Source organism: Myodes glareolus, chromosome 7 (genome assembly GCF_982192425.1).
Source record: "Myodes glareolus chromosome 7, mMyoGla1.1, whole genome shotgun sequence".
Lineage (NCBI taxonomy): Eukaryota > Metazoa > Chordata > Mammalia > Rodentia > Cricetidae > Myodes > Myodes glareolus.
The window spans coordinates 84,746,314-84,761,875 of NC_142032.1; the positions used below are offsets into that span (position 1 = coordinate 84,746,314).

General features: G+C 44.3%; 1 protein-coding gene across 1 annotated transcript in view; it reads right to left on the minus strand.

Moving 5' to 3' along the window:
• The window catches only part of LOC125417046 (acyl-coenzyme A synthetase ACSM2, mitochondrial-like), a 32,356-nt gene that overhangs the window by 4,549 nt on the left and 12,245 nt on the right, over window positions 1–15,562 (minus strand). The window contains exons 7-13 of the mRNA XM_048460270.3: window positions 13,534–13,613; window positions 13,239–13,362; window positions 11,601–11,681; window positions 5,032–5,133; window positions 2,786–2,913; window positions 2,583–2,682; window positions 1,327–1,446 (exon numbers count right to left, since the gene is read on the minus strand). Of these exons, the coding sequence (XP_048316227.3) occupies window positions 1,327–1,446; window positions 2,583–2,682; window positions 2,786–2,913; window positions 5,032–5,133; window positions 11,601–11,681; window positions 13,239–13,362; window positions 13,534–13,613 (735 nt within the window). The remainder of the gene's footprint in view (window positions 1–1,326; window positions 1,447–2,582; window positions 2,683–2,785; window positions 2,914–5,031; window positions 5,134–11,600; window positions 11,682–13,238; window positions 13,363–13,533; window positions 13,614–15,562) is intronic.

Consider the following 15,562-nt stretch of genomic DNA (forward strand, 5'->3'; position numbering starts at 1 on the left):
CTTTGGGGGAGGACATTCTGTCAAGGGTTATCTCATCCCGAGTCCCTTTCTCTGTTGGTCTGGTTCTGGACTGCCATGAGGCGAGCTGCTTCCCTCTCCCGTGCCTTCTCACCGTGGCATTCCTACCTCGCCACACGTTGAAAACGAATGGAGTCAGCTGACCAGGGATTGCAACTTCTGAAACCATAAACCAAAAGTACCTACTTCCTCCTTGAAGTGTTACTCGGGCTCTTTGTCTCAGGGATGAGAAGTCGAGCAGCCCCAGTCTCCCTGCCCTAGCAGTGCACTTGTCTCAGCGCCCAGAGTGAAAGTCCCTGACAGTCCTCTGTGGGCCCTTTGCTCTGACTTTCCCATCTGCCGTCCCTTTATTCCGCCATTTCCAGAAGGAATATTTCCATTTTCCTAGGAGAACCCCCTATTCCTCACTTAGACCACATTTGGGGTGTAGGGAAGAACTCTCTTCCATCCTCCCTCTACTTCCTGCAAGGATGACCACATGGCTCAGAACTGACCAATCGGGATATCCCATTGTCCTGGTCCCATAGAGTGGTTTAATAATAGGTACCCAAATTAGTCCAGCAAGAAGCAACTCCAAGGGTTGGAGAGATGGCTCAGAGGTGAAGAGCACTGACTACTCTTCCGGAGGTCCTGAGTTCAATTCCCAGCAACCACATGGTGGCTCACAACCATCTGCAATGAGATCTGGTGCCCTCTTCTGACCTGCAGGCATACATAGAGGCTGAACACTGTGTATATAATAAATAAATAAATCTTTAAAAAAAGTGCAATTCCAAGACCTTTATTGGTCTTTGGGGGACATGCATGCTTTAGTTTTCCAAGCTGCTAAGACTGTATACTTGGAGAAGATGGCACCTCAGAGAAAGAGAGCATTTCAACAAATGAGGTCAATCCAGAAGGCGAGTGAAAAAATGAGATAGAAATCTCTGACCACATCGTCCATGTGCCTGGGACTCACCATGAAGAAGGTTATGCCCACTCACAGACTTGTCAATTATACAAGCAGCAAATTTTAAGTTCTATTTCTGTCATTGCAACGGAAAGCTATATAGTTCTGAACATTTTTTACAAAGCCTCACTATACAGAGTGAAACTTTCCCATGAAAGCATTTGGCTTTTAATTCAGGGTGAGTCGAAGGCTGTGGCCATTCTTCAGGCACTAAGATAGTGGTTGGGTGGTTTGGGGGGAAGTTTCTGGTCACTGCAAGAAAGACTTTTGAGTTAGAAGCCTTGCTCGCATGCCAAAGAAGAGATGTATAATAGGCGTTCTTCTGCAAGCACAGGGGACACGGCTGGTGAAGGCCTTACCTTCCTGGGGTACTTGTAGGGTGCCGTCACCGACTTCACATGCTGCTGCAGCAACTTGGTGAGCTGGTCTGGGTCATGGGACAGGAACTCAGGGGCAAGGACCACAAATGCCTTTACCACCTGCAGCAAGGATGGAACCCAAGTGGGATCAGAATACCTATTCATCTCTTGGGATGAAGCAAAATCAGTATCAAGATGGCCACCACTACCACAACTAAATGCCTGCATCTATTCAAACGTCTGGATCAAAGAAAGGGAAAATATTGGAAGTGGGTGAGAACAGCCAACGGGCCAACCGGTCCTCCAGGGACTTATCTTTCGGAAGGAGTCGTGAGGATGAGAGACCCCGGAGTCATCTCCTTCACCCGTGATAATAAGGACTCCTGGGGAGGGCGGGGGAGGAGCTGCAGAGAGGAAGGACAGGAAAGCCAAGACTGGGGGCTCTAACTTTAAATGGTTTGTTCAATCTCTTCAAACTTCAGTTTACGTACATCTGTAGGGTGGGATGAAGTTCTCACATTTAATTCATGGGAGGTAAAATAAAACCATCTGCTATTAAAAGCCCAGCAGAAGGTCCTCTTTCGCCCTCCCAGTGGCTCTCGTAGCCACGCGGTCCGTATCTGCCAGCCACACGGCATCACCAAGTTTGAGCTATGAAGAAATGTGCTGGGACCCAGATCCACTCACCCACCTTATGCCCTCTCCATACACACAGTGAGCTCTGCTCAGTCCTGGCACCTCGATGTTGCAGGGTCCTCCTCCTGGCTCATGCCACGGTTCAAGGGCTGCATCTTCTAGACCAAGCCCTCCCTTATTCTTGTCAAGAAACAGATCCTTACAGCTGACTATGTGCTACGGTGCTACGTCTGGTCCCCAGCACTTTGCAAATATCTACCACATTTCATGCTCATGACGATCCCTCGTCTTACAAATGTGGAAACTGAGGAAAACAAGTGGTTAAGTAGCTTGGTGAGGGTCATCCAGCTCATTGTAGGTCGGTCAATATTTGAACCCAAGCTGCCTAGCCTGTGAATCGGGGCTGGAGAGATGGCTTAGTGGTTAAGAGCATTGCCTGCTCTTCCAAAGGTCCTGAGTTCAATTCCCAGCAACCATCTGTAATGAGATCTGGTGCCCTCTCTGGCCTGCAGGCACACATGTAGGCAGATATTGTATGCATAATAAATGAATAAATAAAAAAAAGAATCTGTGTCCTTGACTGCCAACACTGTCTCTGTGCTTCCCAATGGCACTGTCACCTCTCCTCTGGAAGGGTCCGGGCTGCTGATCACAGCTGTCTCGGCCACGGCAGGGTGCTCCATCAATGCGTTCTCTACCTCTGATGGTCCAATACGGTACCTGCGAAAGTACATCCTTCAGAGGAGGCAGGACACCCAGTCTCGAGGACTGAGAATCAGGCAGAACAAAACCCAAGCTCACTGGTCAAGAAATAAATGCTCACCCGCTGGAATTAATGATATCGTCTGTCCGCGCTATGAAGTAAAAATACCCTTCTGGATCCTTGATTCCCCTGTCTCCCAGGAGCCAAAAGTCTCCCCGAATATTGGCCTCTGTCTTCTTGGGATTGTTCTAGAGAAACAGAAGCAAAAAGCTACTGTGTCTGCAAAGTCTAAGACCCCTGGCCCAGGACTTCTGTGAACAGTTACTTCATTCGGTTTACCACGTGAGCAGCTCTACGTTGCGTGGTGAACCTGTCGCAAATCGACTGACCTTAGATTCTGCAGTCAACTTGAATCTTCTCCATTTATTTCCGTCCTTCCAGTCTCTCACTACTACCCTGAATCTAATCTTATATTTAACACTGATGTATTCATTGGTCCATTTATATCCTAGGGCGTTTCCCCTGTGTATTCTCTTTTCCCTTCCTCAGACACAATACCACCCAAGGTTATTGAGTCCATTTGGCATTGTCTCCCTGGCTCTCTCATTATAAGTGAAAGGTCTAGAGATTGGCCAGTAGGATTCCAAAGCCTCAGCCAGTGTTCACACTTCTGCCATGGCTGGGCCCCTCCATGTAGCCGAGTCACAAACATATGGGTAATTGGGAGGCTTGAGGGCTACCTGTTGTCTGGACGTTATTATAGCTTACTCTGGTATGGAGCATGGGTTTTAAGTTGATGTCCAGTTACAAGGTTAGAATTCTACACCTACCTCTATCATTGGGAACGCCAAGGGATGTTCAAGGGGTTTGTCTGAAGCCAAACTGCTATTCTAAGTTATAGAAGTGAGACAACAAGCCAAATTTCATGACCACAGATTTCGGCAGACCATGCAACTTCTACCGGCAGTACCAACATGGCCTTAAATATATCTGTCAATGCCACTGCATCTGTTTCCTGTGTAAAGGATGGGGACACCCGTGTCCTAGCTCCTTTGCTAGCATGTGAGAACACATGAGGAATGTGTACAGGCAGTGTTTGGGGAAGAGCGCAATGTAACTGTGTCCTGGTTGCATTGCCTCAGTTTCCTCATGGAGATGATAATTTGGACCTGTCATGGTTCTTTATTTATTACATGTGTATGTAGCTCAGTCCTAAGTGCTTTATAAATACCATTGCCTTTACATTCCTAGTGAGATACAATATGATACCCAACTCACCAATAGAAGTGAGATGGGGGATAAATAACTTGCTCCCAGTCATCCAATAAATCCTGGAGTAGCGTTTGAATTTAAGCAAGCTGGATCTCAAACTTTTACATGGTGTCTAAGAGCATTAAATATGTTAAAGGTGTATCAGGAATTTTAAGAGTCCTCCTTTGTAGTATATACTCAATAAACCTTCCTAATGCTGCAACCCTTTAATACAGTTCCTCATGTTGTGGCCACCCCCAACCACAAAATTATTTTCATTGTTACTCCATAACTTTAATTTTGCTACTGTTATAAATCATAATAAAAATAATTGTACTTTATGATGGTCTTAGATGACTTCCATGAGAGTATCATTTGATATCAAAAGGGGTCATGACCCACAGGTTGAGAATTGCTACAATACATAATAGGAAGAGCATTATCCTTGGACGTGCTCACTTATTATCTTGGGTACAAGCCTTCGCCACATTTCCAGAATATGTGTGTTCAAGGTTGTCTCTGACGACTTCCCAAGATTTGTAGACTTGACTTGAGCCTATAATCTCTGGTTTCACCATCCCTACATGGTAAGAGAGCTGGTCCTTCTCATATATCATCTAAGTGCTTTCCAGAAGTCTGAACCCTAGATGATGTCAGTGCTACTGTGATTCTTGCCATGGAGTTGCCCAGCATGGCTCAAAAGCTCCACAATACCTAAAAGTCTGGGCCCATGCTTTGTGGAGAGAGCAGGGAGCATGCTCAGTGGAAATAAAAATAAGTGCACATTGTAGAAGGTTTTATTGTTGCAAAGGCTTATGGGTAAAGGTGAGTTTTTTAAAAAGTGATTTCTTAGTACTCGGCTGAGGATGGCGAGAGAGAATGGCCAGGCTTCAGCTTCATCCTTCTTAAAGTGCTCATTTTTTTTGGGTTCTAGTTTAACATTATTGTTGGTTTACACACAATTTGTCTTTATGGAAAAGTGCCCATTCTTGAACCCCGAGAACTCTGACTTTCACCAATACCTCTTGAGGGGTCTCTACAACATTTGGCATCCCTCATTCTATGTGGTTCATCTCATCCTTTCGGGGAAACAGAGGGAGAGCATAGTTCCTCACCACGTATCCAGAGAAGATGCCTACTGGCCGGTTGGGCTTCACCCTGATGGCTATATCTCCTTCCTTGCCAGGGGGCAGAACGTTTCCAAGTTCATCTATGACCTGAAGGAAGAGGAAGATTGGATGGATGGCCCATTGAGGAGAAGCTACTCAAACAGCGCTGTGACGGCAGAGTTGTCAAGGGGAGACCATTTTGCTCTCAACAGGAATCAGAAATCAAGAGGAGCCAGGAGGTTTAGGCTCAGATTCCTGGTGCACCTGCCTGGGTGTGTGCCAGACAAGCCTCTCAGCATACTGGACCAGAGGAACCTAGGCAGGTGCCGTTGGCTTGAAGAACTCAGGAGAAAACACCTATTTTCACTGAGAGATTCCTCACTTGTAGATCTAGAGACTGAAAACCAAATACTGTTCTGCCACCTTGCCCACTTTGAATTCAGTTACGAGGCACTATGCTTGGACGCTGGCCTCCGTAAAACAGAAATGCTTATGGTGAATGAAATAGAATACTAAAAAGCATTTCTGTATAGTTACCACAGTCAATTACATGACAGATCATCACACATGATTATGAATTAGACATAAGTTGTTATACTTACGATATAAGTATAACAGAAATCTACATGTAATCATAGACCCATAAACATAAATTCAAGTTCTTAGAATTCAGCCAAAATCAATAAAAAGAGAAAAGGCTTTAGCTACAGTACTGTCACAGTAATGCTAACAAAAATGAGTGCCGTCCACTGATTCACAACAGAGAGTGGTGACGTTCATTGTCTCATCGGACACTGGACTCTGTGCTGCAGTGGGTACCTACTGACCCAGAAGGAAATGTGCGGGGTTATCAAACTAGAAACCTGAGTTACAAAACATTATACCAGGTCACTTCTATTTTTCTTTCAAAATCACGTTTAGTGATGCAACTCCCCAGGCAATTTTCTAAATGAGCACAGTGTCTCTTGTTTTTTTTCCTCCCCATCCTTCCCCTTGACCTCTCTCTCCCACTCACGCAAAAAAAAAAAAAAAAAAAACTAAAAACGTTTCATTCATTCATTCGTGTGTGCGTGTGTGCGTGCGTGTGTGTGTGTGTGTGTGTGTGTGTGTGTGTGTGTGTGTGTGTAGGTTGTGGTTTGTCCTCTCTTCCACCATGTGCGTTTCAGGGAATCAAACTCTTAAACACCAAGCCAGGACACTGACTCTCCTCCTCCTTTTAAAATATTATCTTAATATACCAATATTATTTGTAAGTTTAAGCTTGTGATTTTTGAGAACTTCATACACTAATAATTTATTTACATCAATTCCATCACCCTCCCTAACTCTTTATTTGTCCCTTTTCTCTCCTCTCAAATTCATATCTTCTTCTTTAATTACTGTTACATACATAAGTGTTTAATAACCACACACACGCACACACACACACACACACACACACACACACACACACACAAACACACCATGCTGAGTCCATTTACTGTTGCTCAGGTATGCTTATGCTAAGGGGTTGACTGTTTGGGATTGAATGGCCTATTAGGAAGCTTGTCCCTGGAACACTGGTTCTCTCGCTCTCGGTAGCCACTAACGGCGTCTCCTTTTTCACGCAGGTGTGAAGTCTTGCGAAATCTCCCCCTTCATATTGGGCAAGGTCACTATGCTGGTTTTGTCTTGGCAACTGTGTGGTTGAGATTTCCTGGGAGCAGCTTCTGCTGCCATCTCTAGAAGATAGCAATCTCACAGCATGAACCCTGGTATTCTGGCTCCTCGTTCTCCCAACCCTCTTCCACGATGTCCCCTCAGCCTTAGGTGTGGGGTCTCACTCAAGATGTAGCAATTGGGGTTGGTTACCCCATGCCAGTTGCTCTCTTCATTTGGACAATTCGTGGACCTCTGTAGTGGTCTCTGTCTACTGCAGAGTGTGCGTGTGTAGGGGGAATAAGTTAGGCTTATCTGCGGGCAGAAGGATAAGTACGTGGAATGTAGTTAGAGATTTATTAGTTGAGGGAAATGGCAGTGGTTGGTCATCCTCTAGGGTCTATGTCCTCCCCAGCCATAGGTTTATAGTGCTAGGCATGGATTTCTTCCTGTAGAGCAGGCTGTATGTCAAATTTTGTTATCTCTAAGACAAAACTGCCATGATTGCACCATTGGGATCTCTTGCTGGGACAGTACTTGTTATTAGACTTATAGTTGAGTAGAACTATGGTCAGGTTGCATGGCACCTTTCAATACTGGGCGAGCGAGGCCTCAGGAAGGAGAATTTAGGTCAGTTCCAGTCAATTTCTCCAAGTCTAGTGCCCAAAGTAGGTGGTGTCTTCATCAATAGGCTCTTATTTCCAGGTCCCAGAAGGCAACCAAGGGCAATAGCAATGGCCTCTTTTGTTTTGGAATCTCTCAGAGCCATACCCCTAGCCAACAACTCCAAGGGAGAATTCCCATGCCTGGCGTTAGGGTTTTGGGTTTTGCTAGTCTTTGGCTCTTTAGGGACCCATTAGCATGCATGTTGTATATCTTCATTTAAACTGTAGTTGTACACACACACACACACACACACACACACACACACACATACACACACACACACCCTACATACACATTCATTACATATGCCTTTAAATAAACATAGAATAACATGCTTCCCTTTGGCTTTTTCAAACATCCTTAGTGTTATTTGTGTCTTTTTTCGCCCCTCTCTCTGTATTACCCTTCACTCTCCTCCCCAGCCTCGCTAGTAAAAGTCTCTCCATTTTTCTCATTTTCCCTTCCTATCACTTGTTTTCCTACCTCCCCTTCTATCGTTTCTTCTACTCTACTCTCCCCCTGATCGCTTCCTACTTTCTCAGTTCCTATTGTTACTCCATGTTATGTACACAAACCTAAAGACTTGTAGCTGGGTAAGACTCCAGGAAATAGTGGAGAGGGTGCTTGAACTGGCCTTCCCCTGTAATCAGATTGATGACTGCCCTAATTGTCATTATAGACCCTTCTTCCAGAAACTGATGGAAACAGATGCAGAGATCTACAGCTAAGCCCTGGGCTGAGCTCCCAGAATTCAATCACAAAGAGGAAGGAGCAACAATATGTGCAAAGGGGTCAAGATCGGGATGGGGATACCCACAGAGACAGCTGATCTGAGCTAGTGGGGGCTCACTGACTCTGGACTGACAGCTGAGGAGCCTGCACAGAACCAAACTAGGTCCTCTAAATGTGGGTGACAGTTGTGTGACTTGGGAAGTTTGTGGGGTCACTGGCAGTGGAACCAGGATTTATCCCTAGTGTATGAGCTGGCTTTTTGGAGCCCATTCTCTGTAGGGGGATACCTTGCTCAGTCCAGATACAGGAAGGAGGGTTTTGGTCCGGCCTCAAGGTGATATGACAGACTTTGGTGACTCCCGATGGGAGACCTCACCCTCACTGAATGGGATGTGGGGTGGGAGGAAGGTGGGAAGAGAAGGAGGAGGGGAGGGAGAGGAAACTGGAATTTGTATGTAAAATAAAAAAATCCTGTTTTTAAATAAAAAAAGCAAATTTAAAAAAGATTTGCAGCTGGAATCCTGAAATAAGAAAGAACACACAGCATTTGTCGTTCTGAGTCTGGGTTCTCTCATTCAGCATATTTTCCATCTATTCACCTGCAAGGCTCGTGATTTCATTTTTCTTCACAGCTGACTGTATCTTATAAATAAAATGTATACATACAGTGTATATGTAACGTGTGTGTGTGTGTGTGTGTGTGTGTGTGTGTGTGTGTGTGTTAGATTTTCATTTTCCATTTATCAGCAGAAGAACATTTAGGTTGTTTTTATTTCCTGGCTGTGGTGAACAGAGTAGTAATGAACATGACTGAACAGCATCTTTGGAGTAGGGTGTCAGCCCTTCAGGCATATGCCAAGACGTGGCCTAGCTGGGACATAAGGCTGATTTACCTTTAGCTTTCTGTGAACTACCCGCATTGATGTAACGACTGGATACAGCATTTTGCAATCCACTAACAACAAACGGGAGCTCCTCTTTCCTCATGTGCTCTACAGCATTTGTTGTTAGTTCTTTTCTTGGTCTTAGCCATTCTAACCAGGGTGAGATGACATCTCAAAGTAGATTTAGGTTTGCATTTCCTTAATTGCTAAGGATGATGAATACTTTTAAACATTTCTTAGCCATTTTTTTGTATTTTATTTTGAGAATTCTCTGTTCAAACCCACAACCCATTTTTGAAGTGGGTCATTTTGTTTTCTTGGCCTTTTGTTCCTGGAGTTCTTCGAATATTCTGAGTACTATTTCTCTGTCATGTGTGTAGCTGGCCAAGAGTCTATAAGTCTATATGACCCACTCTGTAAGCACCCTCTCCACTTGGCTGGTTGTTTCCTTTTTTTAAAATACTTATTTATTTATTATGTATACAATATTCTGTCTGTGTGTATGTCTGCAGGCCAGAAGAGGGCACCAGACCCCATTACAGATGGTTGTGAGCCACCATGTGGTTGCTGGGAATTGAACTCAGGACCTTTGGAAGAGCAGCCAGTGCTCTTAACCTCTGAGCCCTCTCTCCAGCCCTTGACTGGTTGTTTCTTTTGCTGTGCAGAAGCCTTTTGGTTTTGTGAGGTCCCATTTGTCAGTTGTTGGCCTTAATTTCTGCATAAGTGGAACCTTGCTTGGAGAGTCCTTTCTTGCATCTTTATCTCTTGACCACTGCCTATGCTTTCTTCCAGCAGTTTCAGAATTTTAGGGTTTACATCAAGTTCTTTCATCCACTTTATTTTGGGGTCTAGTGCAATCGCCTACCTGCGGGTACCCGGTTTCCCCGGCACCATTTGCTGTCTTTCCTCCCCTGTGCATTTTTGACATCTTTGTCGAAGAGAAGATGGCTACAATTACATGTACTTACGTTTGAATTCCTTTTGTTCCATTCACCTACACATCTATTTTTTGCTGACGCTGTGCTCCTCATTACTGTAGCTCTGCAATGTAACCTTGGATTTGGTATGGTCACCCCTCCAGCACTGTTTATTTTGCTTGGGGTAGCTTGTCCTATCTGTTTTTCTTTCTTTTTTTTACTTCCATATGAGTTTTAGGACTTTTTTTATTTTTGTGAAGAGTGTCATGGGGGTTTTAAGCAGGATTTCACTGAACCTGTAAATTTGTTTTTAGTAGAATGGTCATTTTCACAATATTAATTCTACCAAATCCATAAACATAGGAAGTCTTCCCCTCTTCTAGTGCCTTCCTCAATTTCTTTCTTCAGAGAGTTAAAGTTTTTCCTGTGAAAGGCTTTCACCTCCCTGGTTGGGTTGATTCCTAGGTATATCCTTGAGGGTACTGTGAATGAGATTGTACTCATGGTCTCCTTCTCAGACGTTAGATGTTGGTGTGTAGAAAATTACTCATGTTTACAAGTTTATTTCGGATCTTGACATCCGAAATAAATGTCATTTCCATCCGAAAGTGGCTGGAAGTGTAGAACATTTTTAGAAATTTTCTGGTAGAATTTTTGGTATCTTTTATGCATTATCTCATATCATATGCAGATAGAGATAATCCGACTTCTTTTCCTATCTAACTTTGTTCTCTTCCTCATTACTCCAGCTAATGCCTCCAGTACTCTATAGAAAGAGAATGGGGGAGTCAACAGCCCAGTCTCATTTCTGAATCTAATCTGATTTCTTCAAACTTTCTCATTTATAATGGTTTTGGCTGTGAGCTTCTCATATATAACTTATTACATTGAGGATTCTTCCCTCCAGTCCTGTTCTCTACAGAACTTTAACCATGAAGTTGGCTTGGATTTTTTGTTAAAGACGTTTTTAAGCATTATGGAGATAATCATGCAATTTTTGTCTTTCAGTCAATTGATATGATTCGTTACACTTATTGTTTTGGGTATGTCGAAGCACACCTGCATGTCTAAAATAAAGACAACTTGATCATCGTGGATGATCTTTCTTGTATGTGCCTGTGTTTGGTTTATAAGTATTTTATTGAGATTTTTTACATCTATGTTCACCAGGCATATTGGTTCATAGTTTTGTTTTGTTGTAGTGTGTTTACCTGGCTTTGGTGTTCAAGTTATTATGACTTCACAGGGGTTGAAGGTGTTCCTTCTGTTTACATTTTTAGAGTAATTTAAAAAGTCTTCTGCATGTACTGGCTTTTTGGGACCCTATTCTCTATGGAAGTAAACTTTGCTCAACCTAGATGTAGTAGGGAGGGCTTTGGACTTTCCACAGGGCAGGGTGCATTGCCCTCTCTTAGGCTTGGAAGGGGTGTGTGGAGGGAGTGGGATGGGAGTGGGAGGAGGGGAGGGATTGGGAATTTGGATTGGTATTTTTTAAAGTGATTAAATAAAATAATAATAAAAAGCATTGGCTATAGTTTCTGTTTGAAAGGCTGGTGGAATTCTGCTGTGACTCCATCTACATCTGGACTTATTTTTTTAAGTCAGAAGGTGGGGAATCTGGGGAACTCACCCAGCTGGGCTGGCATACCTAATATTAGTTCACTCAATGAAAACGTAATAGATGACTACATGACCGCAAATTCATGTTTTCCCTCCCTCCTTATTGCCCTCAGCAAACCTGCACATCATAATGGGGAATGGCTGTTCCGAGGGAGCCTGGTTTGACCTTCATTGTCCTGGAAACTCTGCAGGTGATTCCCTGTGAGGAGAGACAGAGAGAACAGCGGGGCTCAGGAAAAGCTGAGGGGAAGGAAGTTCTCACTCCTGCCCTAGTCATTCACACTCCTGTCTCCTCCACTCCTATCCTCTGGCTTTCTCCCTTTCCTGGAACCCCAGTCCTAGTGGCTTCACCAAAATATTTGCTCAGAAGACAATCTGGTTACTCCCCAGGGAAGAGAAATGAACAGCTCCTCTCCACAAATCCTGCTCGATGAGAGAAATGGGTACTTATATTTTCCAGCACAGTAGAGTGACTAAAATCAGCAGCAATGGACCCCACATCTCCAAGCTGGAGAAGAAGGATAAATGCTTGGGTAGGTGGGAAAGCCAAATACCCTGAGCAACCATGATATGTGGTGCTCAGATATAGAAATATCACACAGTAGGGGAGGGTAGAGCTTGGTGGTAGGACAATTGCGGGTCCTGTGCAAGGTCCTGGGCTTGGTTCTCAGTTTCACAAGAAGAAGAAAAAGAAGAGGAAGAGGAAGAAGAGGGAAAGAAGGAAGAGGAGAAAGAAGAAGGAGAAGGAAAAAGGAAGGGAGGAGGAAGGAGAGGAAGAAGAGGACACGACAGAACAGGAGAGGAGAGGACAGGAGAGAAGAAGACAGAAGAGAAATCCTAAGGGTCAAGAGAGAGGGAGACACTCGGAAAAAGAGCCAATAAAGCTAGGAGACAGACTCTCAAGGCTGTTCTGGTGAGTAGCACAAAACAGTGCAGATACATGCTATCTATACGCATGCTGCCCATTAACTGCAAGATTGGCCGGGGTGGTAGGGACGCAACTGGCTACTCATCCTTCACTTGTGTTTGACAGCAGAGTATTGTGCCTGACACATCTGAGAGCTGCAGTTTTCTGCGAATGTGGGGCTCCATCACAGACAACTTCCGTGATGGTCTTGTCTGAATGAAGTTGATGATGCTGTGCTGGTGGCAATGTTGGGAGGGATCACCTCTAAGGGCCGAAGAGGACTCAACACCTCTCTGATGAGACTGACTGGTGGCTCTCGTAAGACTCTGTTAGTCACACAAGAATAGGTTTTCTACAAAGCAAGGCTACCCCTTGTTTAGTTTGTTTGGCCCATGTCTGTTTTCCCAACCATTTTCATCATGAGTTGAAGCAGTGTCGGGATAGGATACGGAATGTATGAGCAGATGCCAACGTTCAATCTTAGATTTCCCAGGCTTCAAAACTATGAGCCAAAGTATCTACTTTTTTTTTATAAATCTCCTAGCCTCAGTTAATATGTTATAGCAACACAGAAGATTAAGTCTCTAGCTCTTGACTCTTTACCTCTTTTCATAGCTCCTTTCATTGCCTACCTTGGCATCAATGTCTTGATTTTCTGCCTTCCTCCCCCACTGGACTGCAATGCTCATGAAATCAGGAACATTGTCATTTTGTTCCCATAGTAGATGTTCAATAAGTATTTCTCAACCAAAAGAGTGATACACTACTTCCCAATAACCTAATTAAGAAACCTATTTTTTTTTTTTCTGGCAAGAGTACGCAGCCCATGGTCCCCTAGGGAGTAGATACCGTTTCTGTCTGGCCGTAGAATTCTCGGATGTCCAGGCCCGTCTTGGCTTTCCAGTTCTCCAGAGTCTCTGAGAGAAGGCTCTCACCTCCAGTGAAGCAACTATGCAGATGTGGGAACTTGTAACTAAAGAAGAGATTTTATTTTCCCTCAGCGTTGTTGAAAATGAAGTCTCCCCAGGCTTGGAACTGAGTTCTGCTATGTGATGACCCTGGGTTTATATAGGTTAAGCGTGTCCAGATAAATGGGCATAGGGATGGGTCTAGATGCTCCTACCAGTCCCCAAACGTCCATCACCTGGAAAGATCCTGTTGTAGCAACATCCGGAAGATGAGGGGGGCACCCACCATGCAGCTGATGGGATAGCTGGACAGCACCTGCAGGGGGAGAACCTTCTGAGACACTGCTCACTAGAGCAGCCGACAGACTCAGCACGGCAAACATCGCTGTGTCAGTCACGACTCCTCAAGTTGTAGTGCTACAGACTGAGAGCCTAGATTGTCTGTTGTGTTTGTTTCAGACCTAACAAGCCTCATGATTCTCATTCATGATCACGACACCACGGAGGAATGAACGCAGACAGAAAGAGGTACATGATTCATTTGGAATTCTTTTGTCAAAGCCTGACTGGCTCTTGCCATTCAGTTTAAGACTCATCTTTGCAACCTCACACCTACCTCACTAAAGGACGTATAAAGTGTCTCTCTGCTCTCCAGGAGAGTAGATCAGATATAGGGTAAAAGGACCAGGGAAAGAACTCCCTGACCATGACTTGACCCAGAGACCAGGGACAAAGAAAAGTACCATGACTCTAACTTGACCCCAAGTTGGAGACCAGGGTTGTATTGGCTGGTTTTGTGTGTCAACTTGACACAAACTGGGGTCATCAGAGAGGAAGGAGCCTCAGCTGAGGAAATGCCTCCATGAGATTCAGCTGTAAGGCATTCTCTCAATCGATGATCAATGAAACTATATAAACTCTGTCTTCTGCTCAGTTCTGTGCTGCTTCTCGCCTGAGCAGAGGCAGCCATCCTCTTGGGATTTTCCCTCCCAATAAATCCCTTGTGTGAGGTTTGTTGTGTGGTGTGGCTTTGTGCTACCCCTTGGCTCCCGACTGCCAGGATACCTTTCCCTTTAGAGCTGAAGCACTTGCATTGAGGAAGTTCCCCCACGCTGCAGAACTGTAACACTTACACCTGATGCTGCAGCAAATGAGTTACATGAACTTGACTCAGTGTCTTGACCTTCTGGAACTAGGTTTGTTATAGGCTATTTCCATGAAACTAATTGTGAGAGATCATAGTGGCCAAAAGTGGCTAAAACATTCTAAGGCCGTGTCCAAGGGAGGCCTGGAGCCACATGCTGCCTTTGCCCTGTACTTCTTCCTGAAGTCCCCACAACGACCTCATGCAGCGTGTTCTGTGATCCTGTGTATGGACCTGAGCTCTGCAGGGTTAAGTGGCTCGCAAGCAGCTGGAGGAGTCGGCGTTTGCCGCAGGGATGCAATGCTGTTTCCCTCACCATATTTGTTTTGTGCAGAACTAAACAGTGATCCAAGCAAATGTTTGAAAAAAAGAACATTTGAGTATTACATAATAGCTTCCTGTACATGTAATTGATGACTCTGTCTAGTTCTGTAGTATATTTTTGCAATCAAAATGAAAGCACATTTGTTGCTTGTTACTATGCAACAACATAGAAGATTTACTTGATGGTTACCTCAGACTCTGTAAGGAAAGCAATCTTATTTGCTCTTTAGAATTCCTCCCAGGTAAATCCTCCAAACTGGACATAAACAAAACACCCATCTGTAATATGATGGGAAGGAAATGGTGACATGTTCTTAGAATGGAATACTATAGAACAATTTAAAAGAACAAGCCAGACACATGCAAAAATATGAATTAACCTCACACAGAAATTTGCTGAGTGGAATAAACCAGACACAAAAGATAATCCATCCTACACTCAAATTAACAGAGAGAGAGAGAGAGAGAGAGAGAGAGAGAGAGAGAGAGAGAGAGAGAAGAGGTGAATTTTAAGCAGGTAGAAGTCAAAAGAGTTATTGACTTTTGAGGTAAGGGTGTGGCCAGGGGAGGTATGGGTACCTCCAGGAGCCATGGAAACATTTGAGGCTTCCGTCTGGTGATGGTTACCTAGGTGTCTAATATGAGTCACACATCCATATGCTGGATGGAGCCCTGGGCTGGATCTCTAGGCCTCACGTGACTGGATTTGGAGATAAAGGTGCCAAATACTGGAAAAGCTGTGCCAATGGCACATTAGTGTTAGAACAAAAGGATGAGATTCTCTCTTTTCCTCCTTC